The following is a 17,235-nucleotide window of genomic DNA, read 5'->3' on the forward strand; positions in this document are numbered from 1 at the left end:
ACCAATCAAAATTGAGCTGGTGTTTCACTATACCTTTTCCAGATTTTTGTCAGTTATAGCTGGACTTATAAACATGATTGGACTGCTATTCTACTATCTTTTTAGCTATATAGGACCTTATATTTATTCAAGTAAGTGCAGCTGTTAAACACTGAGTTTTCTTAGCCTGGGACTCGTTTTTCTCAGTTAATTTGACTTTTAGGAGTAGTTCTACAGCCCAAATCAAGGCCTGAGGAGGTGTTTATAAGTTCTGGCTACTACTATTCTCCTGCTTTTGAGACTTCAAAGATTCTGTAGTGGTATGTCTTAAATCTATCAAACAGTTCGTGGTAACGAACTGTAAGTAGGAGCAACCCGGCTCAATGGTAACCGAAACTCTAAAAAACGGTACTTTGATACAAATAGATACATCAAAAGAATTAGATTTTGATGCTGATTTAAAGTAATAAGTTTCATCAAATTTAATCCTACCCATTAAGAGTTACGCGCCTGAGAAAATTCGGCTGATTTTTAAAAAAAAGGGAGAAAGACCTCCTAAAAACCATAGAACCTTGATAAAAATCAGACCGTAAGATTTCAGCGTACACGAGAATTAAACTAGAATTTTCAAGCACTTATCTACAAAAATGAGGAATTTTGCATTTTTTGCCAGAGAAAAGATCACGGGTGCGAGTTTATTTGTTTGTTTTTTGTTTCTTGTTTTTCCCAGGGGTGATCGTATCGACCCAGTGGTCCTAGAATATCGTGGGAGGGCTCGTTGGAATGAAAATTAAAATTTCTAGTGCCCTTTTTAAGTGACAAAAAAAATGGAGGGCAACTAGGCCCCCTCCCACGCTCATTTTTTTTCCAAAGTCGCCTGATCAAAATTTTGAGATAGCCATTTTGTTCAGCATGTTCGAAAATATTATAAGTATGTCTTTTAGGATGACTTAATACCCCGAAGCTCCCAGGGGGAGGGCTGAAAGTTATGAACTTTACCCAATGTTAACATATAGTATTGGTTATTGGGAAGTATACAGACGTTATCAGGGGAGATTTTTTCTGGTAGTGGGAGGGGGGGGGGGGTTGGTGAGGGGTTATGTGGGAGGATCTTTCCATGAAGGAAGTTTTTATGGGGGAAGGGACATTGCTATGAAGGGGACGCCGGACTTCCCATCATTATTTAAAAAAAGATCAGAAATTAAACATAAAAAACAAGTTTTTCAGCTGCAACAGCAGCAACATCAAAACTTTAAACGAACATAAAATATTACATATATGATTGGGTTTACCCCCTAGTCAATACCTCGCTCTTTAAGTCAAAGATTTTTTAGTATTTTCATAAGAGCTATGTATTCTAAGTAACGGCCTTTTTGATTAAGCGGTCATTTTTAAAGAATCTGAACAAAATTTGAACTTTAGCTTAAAGAGCAAGGTATTGACTAGGGGCAACCCCCCTAATATACGTAATAAAAATATATGAATATAGAAGTTCGTTACGTAAGTTAATTCTTAAGTTACGTATATTTATTACTATTAAAAACGTTTGTAAATAAATTTAAACAATTTTCGAGAAAGCCATTTAACCAAATAAAAGTAAAATTAATATACAATTTTTTTTAATTATTCATGCACGGTGAGCCAAAATCAAAACCTGCATTAATTCAAAAACGTTCACAAATTAAATAAAATAAACAAGTTGTTTTTAACTGAAAGTAAGGAATGACGTTAAAACTTAAAACGAACAGAAATTATTCAGTATATGAAAGGGGCTGCCCCTCTTCAACGCCTCGCTCTTTACGCTAAAGTTTGACTTTCTCACAACTCAATTTTTTTTAAACAATTAACTTTTGTTTTAATTGCAATTTTTTAAATTAACTTTAACAAAAATCACACCATCAGATTTAGCTTATCAAAGAACACTATTAAAGAAGTTTCAAACTCCTATCTGCAAAAATGTGGAATTTTGCATTTTAGTTAACTTTAACGAAAATTACACCATCACATTCAGCTTATGAGAGAACCCTATTAAAGAAGTTTCACGCTCCTGTCTGCAAAAAGGTGGAAATTTGCATTTTTTGCTCGAAGAAACATCACGATGAGTGTTTTTTTTTCAGGGGTGATCGTTTTGACCCAGTGGTCATAGAATATTGTGAGAGGGCTCATTCGAACGGAAATTAAAAGTTCTAAGTGACCAAAAAACTGGAGGGTAGCTAGACCCCCTCCCACGCTCATTTTTTACCAAAGTCACTTGATTGAAATTTTGAGATAGCCATTCGTTTCAGCCTACACGAAAAATGTAAAACTATGTCTCTAAGGATGACTTAACCCCCCACAGTCCCAAGTATCAAAAAACGAGCGACCCGGCTCAATGTTAACCGAAACTCTAGAAAACGGTATTTTGATACAAATAGATACATCAAAAGAATTATATTTTAATGCTGATTTCAAATATATAATTTTCATCAAGTTTAGTCCTACCCATCAAAAGTTACGCGCCTGAGAAAATTTGGCTGATTTTCAAAAAAGAGGGAAAGACCCCCTAAAAGTTATAGAACCTTAATGAAAATCACACCATCATATTCAGCGTATCAGAGAACCCTACTGTAGAGGTTTCAAGCTCCCTCCCACGGGTCTCCGATCTCTACGATCGGTAAGGAACGACCCGGCTCAATGGTAACCGAAACTCTAAAAAACGGAATTTTGATATCAATAGATACATAAAAAAAATCATATTTTAATTCTGATTTCAAATATATAAGTTTCATCAATAAAATATATAAGTTTCATTTAATCTTACCCATCAAAATTACGCGCCTGAGAAAATTTGGCTGATTTTCGAAAAAAGGGAAAAGACCCCTTAAAAGTTATAGAACCTTAATGAAAATCACAGCATCATATTCAGCGTATCAGAGAACCCTACTGTAGAGGTTTCAAGCTTCTATCTACAAAAATGTGAAATTTTCCATTTTTGCCACAAGAAAGATCACGGACGCGTGTTTGTCTGTTTTTTTTTTTTTTTTTTTTTTTTTTTCCCAGGGGTGATCGTATCGACCCAGTGGCCCTAGAATATCATGGGAGGGCTCATTGGAAAGGAAATTAAAAGTTCTAGTGCCCTTTTTAAGTGACCAAAAAAATGGAGAGCAGCTAGGCCCCCTCCCAAGCTCATTTTTTTCCCAAAGTCACCCGATCAAAATTTTGAGATAGCCGTTTTGTTCAGCATGGTCGAAAATATTACAACTTTGTCTCTTAGGATGACTTTATTCCTCAAAGACTCCGGGGAGAGGGCTGAAAGTTATGAACTCTACCCAATGTCAATATATAGCATTGGTTATTGAGAAGTATACAGACGTTTTTCAGGGGGAATTTTTTCTGGGAGTGAGGGTTGGGAGTAGGTCGGGGGTTACATGGGAGGATCTCTTCATGAAGGAAGTTCTCATGGGGGAAGGGACATGGCTATGAAGGGGGCGCCGGATTTTTCATCATTATTTAAAACAAAAATCAGAAATTAAATATAAAAAAACAAGTTTTTCAACTGAAAGTAAGGAGCAACATCAAAACTTAAAACGAACAAAAAATATTAGCTCTATGATTGGGTTCACCTTCTAGTCAATGCCTCGCTCATTAAGCCAAAGATTTTTTAGTACTTTCATAACAGCTATTTATTCTAATTAACGGCCTTTGTGATTAAGGAGTCATTTTTAAAGAATTAGAAATAAAATTCGAACTTTAGCTTCAAGAGCAAGGTATTGACTAGGGTTCCGTAAGTTAATTTGTAAATTACGTCAGAAGCAAATTTAAAGACAACCATTTAGCAAAAGAAAAGTAAATTTTTTATGCAAATTTTGTTTACTTATTCAATGACAGTGAGCCAAAATAAAAGCTGCATTAACTAAAAAACGATCAGAAATTAAATAAAAAAAAAACAAGTTTTTTAAACTTAAAGTAAGGAGCGACCTTAAAAATTAAAACGAACTGAAATTATTCCGTATATTAAATGTACTTTCCCCTCCTCAAAGCCTCGCTCTTTACGCAAAAGTTTGACTCTGACTCACAACTTTTTTTTTTAAACAATAAAAAACTTTAGCGTAAAGAGCGTGGCGTTGAGGAGGGGATAGCCCCTTTCATATACGGAATAATTTCTGTTCGTTTTAAGTTTTAATTTCGCTTCTTACTTTCAGTTTAAAAAACTTGTTTTTTTTATTTAATTTTTTTTAAAGGTAGAATGATAGTTTAGTGAATTGTTGCTAGGTCATTTAAGGTGTTGAGGCAAAGTGAGTATTTTCAGGCTCTTAACTGTACCTATTTTCTTCTTGTGAGGTGTTGGAGATATTTTGAAGGGAACTCTGACTAATAAATAAGTAGAAAAAACAAACAAGTTTTGGTTTTGAGTCTGATTTTCTTTGACTTTAGGCCTTGGGCAAGGTGGTTTGCCACCAAACGCACTATCACAGCCTGAGTTTTGTTTATGTTCAAAGTTGTTAACGATTTTCCTAAAATCTTTCGAGTCTTACAAATAGAGAAAAAGCGGAGAGGATTGCCGAGTACATTTTTAGAAGTATGTTTGGAAATTTTACTACTTCGCTGCATGTAACATAGAGCTTATTTTCGTCAAGATGGCAATTAAACAAATTTTTGTCTCCCATGCTTGTGGGAAACAACAATTTGTTCAACTAAAAAGTGGATTTCTCCATCCAGCCTTATTTTATCTCAAGGCAGAGTTGATCTGTAGCTCCTCATCAAGTTCAACAAGAGAAGGGTGAGAAAAAGCTGAAAAAACATATTTTAGTTTGAGCAAATCTATTGCAAAACACAGATTAGAGATTTCCTGATCAATGATCCACATATCAGTTTCTTATAGGACATTTACCTAACTCGACAATTTTTCTAAGTTAGTTGAAAGCAACTGAACTTTCAATTTTACTGAACTAATGATTTATTTGTATGTTTGGTTCAGATTTTTTGCTGTATCGCAAACCTTGAAAAATTAATTTCCAAACTTTCACCCGTGTTCTTATGAAAAAGAATATTCCCCCTCTATGGGACCTATTTTGTAGAATATCTCAAGGTATTTCAAGTAATTAGGAGGTTGAGAGGTAGAAAATTCAGAGCTTTTTTTAATCCCTGGATTTCCTCTTCCTTGTGGTCACTAGTCCATCATTAGATAGGAAGACAGAGAGAGAGAGAGAGAGAGAGAGAGAGAGAGAGAGAGAGAGAGAGAGAGAGAGAGAGAGAGAGAGAGAGAGAGAGAGAGAGAGAGAGAGAGAGAGAGAGAGAGAGAGAGAGAGAGAGAGAGAGAGAGAGAGAAACAAGCTGTAATTCAGACACATATCAGAATCAGTGTTTCCAGAAGGTGAAACAAATACACGCCAGACCCTTTGAAAAACACGCCAAAATACGCCACAACCGTTGGAAACCCACACTATCATCATAGAATCGGTTCTTAAAGAGCCAAAATTGTTCAAATTTGTGTGTTTCACGACAATTTTCGGTGCTAAAGTCAAAAAAAAAAAATTCATAATCAAAATTTGCAACTGAAAAGCTTCAGTATACTCATTTGTTTGATAGTTTTGACCTATATTTGCTTGACATATTTATGTAAGAGTTGCAGAAATTACAAAGTATTGGAATAGATCCATTCAAAGAGAAGAGAGGTGTAACACCCTTGCGTAAAACGTCTGGATCCGGCACTAAGCCATAATTTAAATTTGAGACGAGAAGAAACAAATTCTATTGTAAATCCAACTTAAAACAAGCGAAAATTACTATCAATAAAAAGATGAAACCAAAAATCAACATAAATTAACAATCAAAACATACATAAAGATCGTAAATCCTGCTCTAGTCAAAATCGATGAATTCTAAAACGAAAATCAACTAAATTCAAACTTACAGCGAACGGAAATTAACACAAGCAGAATTAGGGTTACTGTCTTCTATAGCAGATCCAAAGCAAAATCTTGGGAGAGGGAGCAATGCGCAAGGGCACTAATAATTGACCAAACTGACAAGTTTACTTAAAAAAGGGGGTAAAAAGAGAAGAAAAACAAATGAGGGTGCGACCAAATCTTTAGAAAGAAGAAGGGGCGTGCAGTTTCCCCTAACCTCCATTTTCAACCCAACCCTGACTGTCACCTTAATTTTATAAAGGCTATAGCGTCATTTGCGCTTGACCAAAAAAAAAAAAAATCTGTATTTTGACCTGTGAGTTTTCTTATTTATCTTAAAATGAACATTAGTTTAATATCAGGAGGCCAAGAAAAACTTACAAATAAAAATGATGTAACCCCACCTCTCTCTAAAAAACAGAAGGGTCCAGAGCATAGTCTAGGGGGGGAGTGTGACAAGGGTACGAATAATTGATAAACCTATTTTTTAAAAACGGAAAAACGGGAAAAAACGGAATGACAGCACCAGAAAACACGTTCGAGCGGGGGGTCAGGGGTCCTCCTCCGAAGTTCTTTAGTTACCCAAAACTTCTACAATGATTTCCAATTTTTCCAGTTTTACAAAAAAAAGTCTAAGTGAACGATGGAATAAAGGAGTGACCTCATTTATTAAGATCCAACCTGATTTCAGATGAAAACGGATTCAGAAAGAAAATAATTACCATTTAAAAAGAAAAACATCATTGTTTTGGGATTTTTCCAGAACTTTTGTGACAAGTCAAGGAATCTTTTCCGAAGAAATGGCCTGTGATTGACATAGATTAAATAAAGAAAAAACATCAAAGGGCTCAAATGAAAGTAAAGATTGACATTAAAACTCAAAATGTAGAATTATTTTTTCGTGTATGAGGAGGCTGATCCCTTTTGAACTCCCAATCTTTACGCTAAATTTGCATATTAGTTTGAAAATAACTCTTATTCCAATTCAACAACTCCTTGCAACCAACTTAGTCATTTATAAAGCGAGATTGCATTTTTGTGCAACACAATGACACAAAAATTTCACTTTCCCCGATCTCTTACGATACATAAAAAGGTACTACAAAATTTAATTTCAGTTCGAAGGAGCAATCCTCTGCATTTTTCGGACCATTGGTTTGATACGAATACCCATAAGAAGAAAAATCAACAACAAAATTACAAACTCTGTGAGCATTCTTCTGGAAAAAGGCGAAATTCCACATTTTGTTGATCGGATCTTGAGATCTCTACGATAATGTTCTCTGATATGCTGAGTTTAACGGTGTGATTTTCATAAGGATCACTTGTTTTGTTTGGGGTATGTCCCCCCTTTTTTTAAAGACAGGCAATTTTTTTCATTCTCGAAGCTATGTGTAAGTGTTTCAGGGTAATAACAAATCTTGGAAAAAGGAAAATGAGTTCGGTTATTTAGGGCTTAAAAAAAAAACAAAAACATCAACAATGTAGGCTGGTGTCATCAAAATGAATATTGTGAGACCCTACGATAATTATTTACTATCTGATGTTTCAGCATAATGGTCAAATTGTAACCCCCCACCCCAGCCAAATAGATGTTACCATTCCAAAACAACTTCTACTTACATGGCTGCATTAGAGTGCAACGAATACGTACAATTGTTAGATCAAAGATACACAAGTTTCTTATCATTCTTTCTTACTTTTAAATGAAAATAAATTTTTTTTTGAACTTAAAGTAAAAACCAACTTTAAAACTTAAAACGAACAGAATTTAAATCGTGTATGATGGATCCCCTCGTCCTCAATGCCTTGCTCTTTACGCTTAAGTTGGATTTTTTTATTCCCATTATTCAAGAACGACTCCTGAAACACAAAAGCTAATTAGAATAATAAAAAGCATTTTAAAGATAACATAAAACTTTATTGCAAAGAGCAAGTTATTAAGGAGAAGGGAAACCCCCTCATATATAGAATAATTTCTGTTTGTCTTAAGTTTTATACTTCCTTACTCTCAGTTCAAAAAACCTATTTTTCTCAATTAATTTCTAATCATTTTTTGAATAATTCCGGAAGTTTTGCCCCCCCCCCCAATAAAAACTCCCTATCCTTACGGGAAACTCGTTCTGTAAATAGTGGGGCCATAAGGCTTTCTACAACATCCCTAGGGACTACTCTTTTCTTCCATAGGTTCAAGAAGAATGTTTAAGGGCGATTTCCTGTTTTGGCGACCTGGTGTCGCAATTTTAGGCGAAATTCCCGCCCCGGGCAAGACTTGTCACGATCAGGTGTTGCAATTCTAGGTAAAATTCCCAGGTGTTTCAACTACTTGGAATGTGGTCCGTATAATAGACAAGTTCCTAGCCCTCTGACGTCACGTCAGCCATAGGGAAAATAACATTGGATTTCAAACGCAGCCCTCTGACGTCTTGACACACCTGTTTCTAGTTGGAAAGAGTTCAATATCCTTGGCAAGAGTTCAAATTTTAGGTCAGGTGTTTATTTTATGACACATCCCTGGAAAGTTTCCCCAGAGATATTTACTTGGAATGTGGTCGGGATAATACACAAGTTTTAATGATAAACTCCTAACCACTCACCCCTGTTTCTAGCGCATACCCTCTGACGTCACGGTACACATCCCCGTTTGAAGCGCATGTTACACCACGCTACACACCCCCACCTATACATAAGTGGAGCTACCAGCCCCTGGCACCTGCACAGTGCAGCCACCTGTTTTATTAAAGGGAACACACTTGGCAAGACTCCCCGACACACCCCTCTGGACTCCAATGACGTCATACGACTTACCCCGTTTCATACAGACAGGTCTAATATGCTTGATGCAATTTTGCCTAACCCTAAGGAACTAATTTGGGAATTACCGCTTGTAGCACACACCTTACGTAAGGATTGTACAACAGTGTCACGTAATACTTTTGATAATTTCGGAGACCACACTGCCTTTCCATGACGATAAAATAAAAGGTCAAAATAGGGATAAAATCCTTTTTAATAGACAGTGTATAAAAAATTTACAAAAATACCAGATATATCGGTCACATATACAGTGACCGAAATATCTTGTATTGTTTGTGAATTTTCAATACACTGTCTATTAAAAAGGATTTTATCCCTATTTTGAACTTTTATTTTATCTTAATACTTTTGTTTTATTAACTTAATGGCGGCAAGCACTTTATGTAATGATTGCGCATCCATTACTGCCAGATAATACAGTTTTGACTTTTTTCGCCGAAAACCCTCAAGACATTTTCTTTTTCAGCGTTTCTTTTTTTCGCCCGAAACCCCCAAAGCTTTTTCCCCATAACTTAATAGTGGCACACACTTTACGTAATGAATGCGCATCCATCACTGCAAGATAATATCATTTGAGATTTTCTTTTTCGCCTTTCTTTTTTCGGCGTTTCGTCTTTTCGCTCGAAACATCATTCATTTTTTCTGAAGTTCTTGACCCAGCCAGGACTCGAAAGATCATTCCCTTCCAATGTAATACGCTCTAACCTAGATAAATAAGAAGACACTTGCAATATTATGTATCTCGAATCATATTCTAAAAATAAACTATTGCATGACATCTGAGATTCCACATCTATTGGCACGCATTAGAACCAGATGTTTACACTGAATTTGACACGTACTTGGAAAACATCTATTTCCAGGGCATATTTGCTTTCAAGATATTAATAAAGGGGAAATGTATGTTTAAATTATGTAAACATCTAGGTATGACAGACGCGTCCCAAACAATAAATCTTAAAAACACAGAAAATAAAAACAAATTGACGAGCAATAAAACATAAAAAGACAGCTAAAAAATCAAAATTGAAAATGTCATATTATACTATACACAAAAAAGAACCATTTATTATAGAAAACCGGGGCTTCCAGCCTGCAACCCCGGGTGGTAGGGGAGGGGGAGTGATATTAGATGCAATTTAAACCATATTAAGAGCTTTTAAGGAAATACCCCTTTTTAAATAAGATAAATTCATGGATATTTCACATTATCTTAACAATAGCTTCCGGCTCGCACCTAGCAGCCTTCATTTTCAGAAGATGCATTGATAATAGATGTAGTTTTTAGGCGTTAGTGTGGCTTTCAAAGGATAAAGAATAACATGCCAAATTTGAAGAAAAACGAAGGGAGAGGACTCCTGTGGCGGGGGGACCGTGTGGGGGGGGAGGAGATTCAAGCATACATTTATTGTTATCCAGCCTGCATCCACTACTCGCTGCTCACCTCCAAGGAAGTGTCCGATGCCCCCGAGTGGTTTGTCCCGGCCCGACATACCCCCATGACAAATTTTCCAGCAAAAATAGGAGGGAGGGGATCATAATATACACAAAAAAACACGTATCATTGAAAATCGAGACTTCTAGCCTGCAAGCCCAGAGGGTAGGGGAGGGGGAGTGATATTAGATGTAAATTTAAGACACATTAAGAGCTTTTAAGGAAATACCCCTTTTTCATTAAGATAAATTCATGGATATTTCACATTATCCTAACAATAGCTTACCGCTCGCACTTAGTAGCCTTCATTTTCAGAGGATGCATTGATAATAGATGTAGTTTTTTAGGTGCTATTGTGGCTTTTAAATGATAAAGAATAACATGCCTAATTTAAGGAAAGGGAAAGGACTCCAGGGGAGGGGGAACCATCTGTGGGGGAGGAGATTCAAGCGTACATTTATTGTTATCCAGCTTCCATCCAGTGCTCACTGCTCACCTCCGGCGAAGTGTCCAGTCCCCCTGAAAGGTTTTTCTTAGCCCAGGGTGCATTTTTCAGTAGAATATTAAAACACGGAAAGGAGGGGAAATTTTATTTCGAGAAATTCTTGTTACCATCCACCCCGTGCGCTGTGGGGGGAGATTGATCTGTGTCTACTCTTTTTGGGGGACGGAATCCGGTCATCCTACGCGCAGTGGGGGAGTTTGATCTATGTCTACTCATTCCTGGGACAGAATCCGGGTTTTCGGCTAGGCGATAAAAGAGGCTAAAAAAGGTCTCGCTCGAGATAATTTAAAATGTAGTAATAATAGGGAAGGTATCACAGAATTTCTACGGCAAGCATCTAACGTCAGAGCATCCCTGTTTCTAGCGAGATTCGTGCCCTGGCAGAATTCCAGTCAATCATACATTGTTTTTCTGGAATACCCCCTGGATTTCCCGTGATACGCTTGCATGAATGATGCAAGCATATCTCACAAACAAGTCTAAAAGGACCGCATGGAACTCCAGCATGCCACATACACATGCATATTGCGTATTAAAGGTGATGTATATCCTAAGCAAAAATACCTAGTAGAAGAGCTTGGAAGATCATCATGCGAGAAGGGCAGATGTCCAAACAGATAAAAAGTATACTTATTGTCCAGAGCGGCATGGTGCTACGACACTGTTTTCACACTAGCATCAGCTCTCCACATGGCCCCCACCCTTCGAAAACAGAGAAGGCCCCCTTTCTTTGCTAGTGTTTGATACTCTAACTATTTCATCTCACAATGTTACACTATTACTCTCCCTGCGACATACCCCTGTCATCACCCCGCCCTTCCCCAAAAAAAAAAAAAAAAACACTTTCCAGTCATTTCTCGTTAAAAATTCTATTTTGAACTCATTCATTTGGGTTTTTCGCAAATAATTCGTGCCACAGTACAGTACTATAACTACTCTAAGACACCCCTCTGTCATCTTCCCATCTCCCCAAAAATGCTTTTTAAACTTTTCTCGTTAAAAATTTTATTTTCAAGTCATTCATTCGGGCTTTCTCGTGAGCAATTCGACCCACAGTACAGCACTATAACTACTCTATGACACTCCTCTGTCATCACCCCACCTCCCCAAAAAATACTTTTCAGACGTTTCTCGTTAAAAATTTTATTTCAACTCATTCATCCAGGTTTTCGTGAGCAATTCGTGCCATAGTACGGCACTATAACTACTCTAAGACACCCTTCTACCATCGTACCTTCTCCCCGAAAATACTTTTCAGTCATTTCTCGTTAAAAATTTTGTTTTCAACCCGTTCATTCGGGTTTTCGCAAGCAATTCAGCCCATAGTACCACTCTATAAGTACTCTCTAGAATCCCTATAACACTGTAATCCCTATAACATTGTAAGTGTCTTCTAACATTTGAAACACACACACACACACAAACACAAAAAAAAACACAACCAAAAAACACACATGAACAAAAAACACACACACAAACAAAACCCACAAGAAACACTCGAAACAACGAGAAATGTCTAAAAAAAGCTTTTGGGCGGATGGGGGGATGGCTGTGAGGTGTCTTAGAGTAGTTATATTGTGATACTGTGGGCCGAATTGCTCGCGAAAACCCGAATGAATCACTTAAAATAAAATTTTTAACGAGAAATGTCTGAAAAGTGTTTTCGGGGAGATGGGGTGATGACAGAGGGGTGTCTTAGAGCAGTTATACTGTTGTACTGTTGGTCGAATGGCTCGCGAGAAAGCCCAGATGAATGACTTGAAATAAAAGTTTTAACGAGAAATGTTTGAAAAGTATTTTTGGGGAGATGGGGCGATGACAGAGGGGTGTCTTAGAGTAGTTATAGTGCTGTACTATGGTATGAATTTTTTGCGAAAACCCCGAATGAATGAGTTGAAAATAAAATTTTTAACGAGAAATGACTGAAAAGTGTTTTGGGGGGGGATGACAGGGGTATGTCACAGGGGGAGTAAAAGTGTAAAATTGTGAGATGAAATAGTTAGAGTATCAAACACTAGCAAATAAAGGGGGGCTTCTCTGTTTTCAAGGGGGGGGGTCATGTGGAGAGCTGATGCTAGTGTGAAAACAGTGTCGTAGCTCCATCCCACTCTGGACCATAAGTATACTTTTTATCGGTTTGGACATCTGCTCTTCTCGCATGATGATCTTCTAAGCTCTCCCATTAGGTATTTTTGCTTAGGATATACATCGCCGTTAATGGGCAATATGCATGTGTATGTTGCCTGCTGGTGTTCCATGGGGTCCTTTTAGACTTGTTTGTGAGATACGCTTGCATCATTCAAATTAAACCTAACCACGGGAAATCCAGTCTTCCGAAAAACAATGTATCATTGACTGGAATTTTGCCAGGGCACGAATATCGCTAGCCGAGCGCTAGAAACAGGGATGCTCTGACGGTAGAGGGTTGCCATAGAAATTCTATGATAACTTCCCTATTATTAATAAATTTTATGTTATCTCGAGCGAGACAGTTTTTACCCTCTTTTATTGCCTAGTCGAAGCCCGGATTCCGTCCTAGGAATGAGTAGACCTAGATCAAACTCCCCTACTGCGCGTAGGATGGCTGGATTCCGTCCCCCAAAAAAATTAGACACAGATCAAACTCGCCCCACAGCGCACGGAGTGGATGGTAACATGGATTTCTCGAAATAGAATTTCCCCTCCTTTCCGTGATTTGATATTTTAGTGAAAATGTACCCTGGGCTAAGAAAAACCTTTCAGAGGAGACTGGAAACTTCCCTAGAGGTGAGCAGCGAGCACTGGATGGAGGCTGGATAACAATAAATGTACGCTTGAATCTCCTCTTCTCCCCCACAGATGGTTCCCCCTCCTCTGGAGTCCTCTCCCTTCGTCTTTCCTTAAATTTAGCACATTATTCTTTATCCTTTTAAAGCCACAATAACACCTACAAAACTACATCTATTATCAATGCATCCTCTGAAACTGAAGGCTACTAGATGCGAGCCGGAAGCTATTGCTAGGATATTGTAATATATCCATAAATTTATCTTAATGAAAAAGGGGTATTTCCTTATAAGCTCTTAATATGTCTTAAATTCGCATCTAATATCATACAGCCCCCCCTTCCCTAGCTTCTGGGCTTGCAGGCTAGAAGTCTCGGTTTTCTATAATACGTAGTTCTTTTTGTGTATATTATGATCCCCTCCCTCATATTGTTGCTGAAAAATTTTTCCTCGGGGTGTTTCGGGCTAGGAAAAACCGCTCGGGGGGATTGGACACTTCCTCTGAGGTGAGCAGCGAGCAGTGCATGGAGGCTGGATAACAATAAATTTATGCTTGAATCTCCTCCCCCCTCGGACGGCCCCCTTCCCTGGAGTCCTCTCCCTTTGTCTTTTTTCAAATTAGGCATTTTGTTCTTTATTCTTTTGAAAGCCACAATAACGCCTAAAAACTACATGCATTATTAATGCATCTTCTGAAAATGAAAGCTGCTAAATGCGAGCCGGAAGCTATTGTTAGGATAATGTGAAATATCCATGAATTTATCTTAATGAAATTGGGGTATTTCCTTAAAAGCTCTTAATATGGTTTAAATTGCATCTAATATCATTCCCCCTACCCTACCCCCCGGGGTTGCAGGCTAGAAACCCAGGTTTTCTATAATAAATGGTTATTTTTTGTGTATAGTATAATATGATATTTTCAACTTTTATTTTTAAGCTGTCTTTTATTTATATTTTATTGCTCGTCAATTTGTTTTTTATTTTCTCTGTTTTTAAGATTTATTATTTGGGACACGTCTGTCATACCTAGATGTTTACATAATTTAAACATGCATTACACCTTTATTAATATCTTGTATTCAAATGTCCCCTGGAAATGGATGTTTTTACAAGTACGTGCCAAATTTGAATGAGGTGGCCGCGCTGTGCAGGCGCGAGGAGCTGGTGGCTCCACTTATCTAGAGGCAAGGGTATGTCTCGTGGTGTAACATGCGCTTCGAACGGGGATGTGCACCGTGATATACGAGGGCATGCGCTAGAAACAGGGGCGAGTGGTTAGGAGCTTACTATTAAAACTCGTTTATTATTTCGACCACATTCCAAGTAAATATCTCTGGGGAAACTTGCCAGGGATGTGTCATAAAATAAACACCTGACCTAAAATTCCTAAGGACATTGAACTCTTTCCAACTAGAAACAAGTGTTTCAAGACACCAGAGGGCTGCGTTTGAAATCCAATGTTATTTTCCCTATGGCTGCCGTGTCGTCATAGGGCTAGGGGCTTGTGTATTATATGGACCACATTCCAAGTAGTTGAAACACCTTGGAATTTTACCTAAAATTGCGGTACCTGGTCGTGCCAAGTCTTGCCCGGGGAGGGAATTTCGCCTAAAATTGCGACACCTGGTCGCCAAAAGAGGAAATCGCCGTTAAACATACTTCTTGATCGTATGGAAGAAAGGAGTAGTCCCTAGGGATGTTTTAGAAGGCCTTATGGCCCCACTACTTCTGTAGAAGGCTCTTCCCACGTAAAATAATCTCCCCCTACAAAGTCCCTCCGGAAAAATCCATCCGGAATTCCATGCTGGAAATTTCCCCCATATAATTTCTATCCGACGATTCCACTTGAAAACTCTGTGTAGCATACTTTAATTTCTGTTTTTTTTTTAACATGCCAGAAATCCCCCTTTTCGTGGAAATTGTTTCCCAGAAATCTCCACCCCCAGCGAGATGTTGTTCCCACGGAAAATTTCCATTGGAAACTTTTTAAAGCACAAAATCCCCCCCCCCCCCGACACAAAAGAATCCTCCAGACACTTAGCAAAGTCTTGAAGAGGGGGCAACCCTCCACATATTTGCAATAGTTTCTGTTTGGTTTAAGTTTGGATGGTGCTTTAGTTTTCCATGGAGAATTCCTTCCAATATGGAAAATCACTCCACGGAAAGCTCTTCCCATGTAAAATACTCCTCCCCTCTCGTGAGAGAAAATCACCCCAGAAAATTGTATTCTAGTTTAAAACTCCCCTCGAAAGTTTCCTGCAGACTATTATGGGTGAAAAATTTTTCTTACGCACTTTCATTTGAAAAAGAATTTCATTTATGATTGTTTTTAAAATCATCTCAGAAATACCCTTCTTTCTGGAAAAGTTTTCCTGTAAATATCCCCCTCCTCCGCCCCCTAATAGAAAGCTGCTCCCGCAGAAAATTCCCACCGGAGAATTCATCCCGTGGAAAACTCCCCAATGGAGAATTTCTCCCGCGAATTTCTCATGAAAATCCCCTTCCCTTACGGAAAAACTTTCTAGATAATTCCATCCTGGTAAAATTTCACCTTCTTGGGCTATTCCCCTGAACATCTCCACCTGTAAAATTGAGTCGGCATAGAAAAAGTGAGACAAATAAAAAGAATTTCGTATTGGCACTCTGGCACATTTCCCCAGTAATTTCCCGTTGAAAGGTGAAACCCCGGAAACTTCCCTTCTCACGAAAAATTTACATTGTGGAGAATCCCCACAGCAGAAAATCCCCCCTGCCATAAAAAAGGTCTGCTGAATTCCCAATAACAAACACTATGCGTAAATACTATGTGTTGAACCTTTGGGGGAATAGTAAAATGTAATGTTGTATGTGTATTTCATGATGAATATATCTGATCTTAAACAATGGGCTAATTCCATGAGTTATAGATCTTTCCTTAGGGGCTATGGGATGTCATGTTATCCCTAAAGGCACAGCTACTGAACTTTTCAAATATGCTAAACAAAATGGCAATGTCGAAATTTTGAATATTTTGATCAGTCGACTTTGAGGTAAAATTAAATAAAAAAAGAAGTTTTTTTAACTGAAAGTAAGGAACGACGTTAAAACTTAAAACGAACAGAAATTATCCCGTATATGAAAGGGACTGCTCCCTCCTCAACGCCTCGCTCTTTACGCTAAAGTTTTTCATTGTTAAAAAAAAATAGAGTTATGAGAAAGTCAAACTTTAGCGTAAAGAGCGAGGCGTTGAGGAGGGGACAGCCCTTTTCATATACGAGAATAATTTATGTTCGTTTTATGTTTTAACGTCGTTCCTTACTTTCAGTTAAAAAAATTTGTTTTTTTTTATTTAATTTTTGAACGTTTTTGAATAAATGCAGGTTTTGATTTTGGCTCACCGTACATGAATAATTAAAAAAAGTTTGAATATTCATTTTACTTTTATTTGGTTAAATGGCGTTCTCGAAACCTGTTTAATTTTATTTACGAACGTTTTTATTACTACTACTACTACTACTAACAACTCACCGCAGCACCAAGCCACCTGAGGCCAACACAGCTACGCAGGCTCCTCCTCCACCCCAATCTATTCAAAGCCTCCCTTTTTACACCCGCCCACGAAGTTCCCATTTCCTTTAAATCTTTCTTTATGACGTCCTCCCACCCCAGACGGGGACGACCTTCTTTCCGTTTAGCCCTAGATGGTTGGTCGAAAAGACCAATCTTCGGCAATCTGTCATCCTTCATCCGCACAACGTGCCCTAGCCACCTCAACCTTTCTTTCATTATAGCCCTAGAGAGCGGTATTGAACCATATTTTTCGTATAGCCTATTGTTTGAAATACGGTCAGTCAGCCGGGTACACGG

General features: G+C 37.9%; 1 protein-coding gene across 1 annotated transcript in view; it reads left to right on the plus strand.

The window, feature by feature from the left end:
• LOC148953364 (uncharacterized) overlaps positions 1-17,235 on the plus strand; it is a 57,645-nt gene continuing 40,410 nt past the window's right edge. The window contains exon 1 of the mRNA XM_089088502.1: positions 1-131. Coding sequence (XP_088944628.1) covers positions 74-131 — 58 coding nt within the window. The 5' untranslated portion in view covers positions 1-73. The remainder of the gene's footprint in view (positions 132-17,235) is intronic.

The sequence above is a fragment of the Artemia sp. Qi Xiang Cuo genome, chromosome 4 (genome assembly GCF_049724085.1).
Source record: "Artemia sp. Qi Xiang Cuo chromosome 4, ASM4972408v1, whole genome shotgun sequence".
Classification (NCBI taxonomy): domain Eukaryota; kingdom Metazoa; phylum Arthropoda; class Branchiopoda; order Anostraca; family Artemiidae; genus Artemia; species Artemia sp. Qi Xiang Cuo.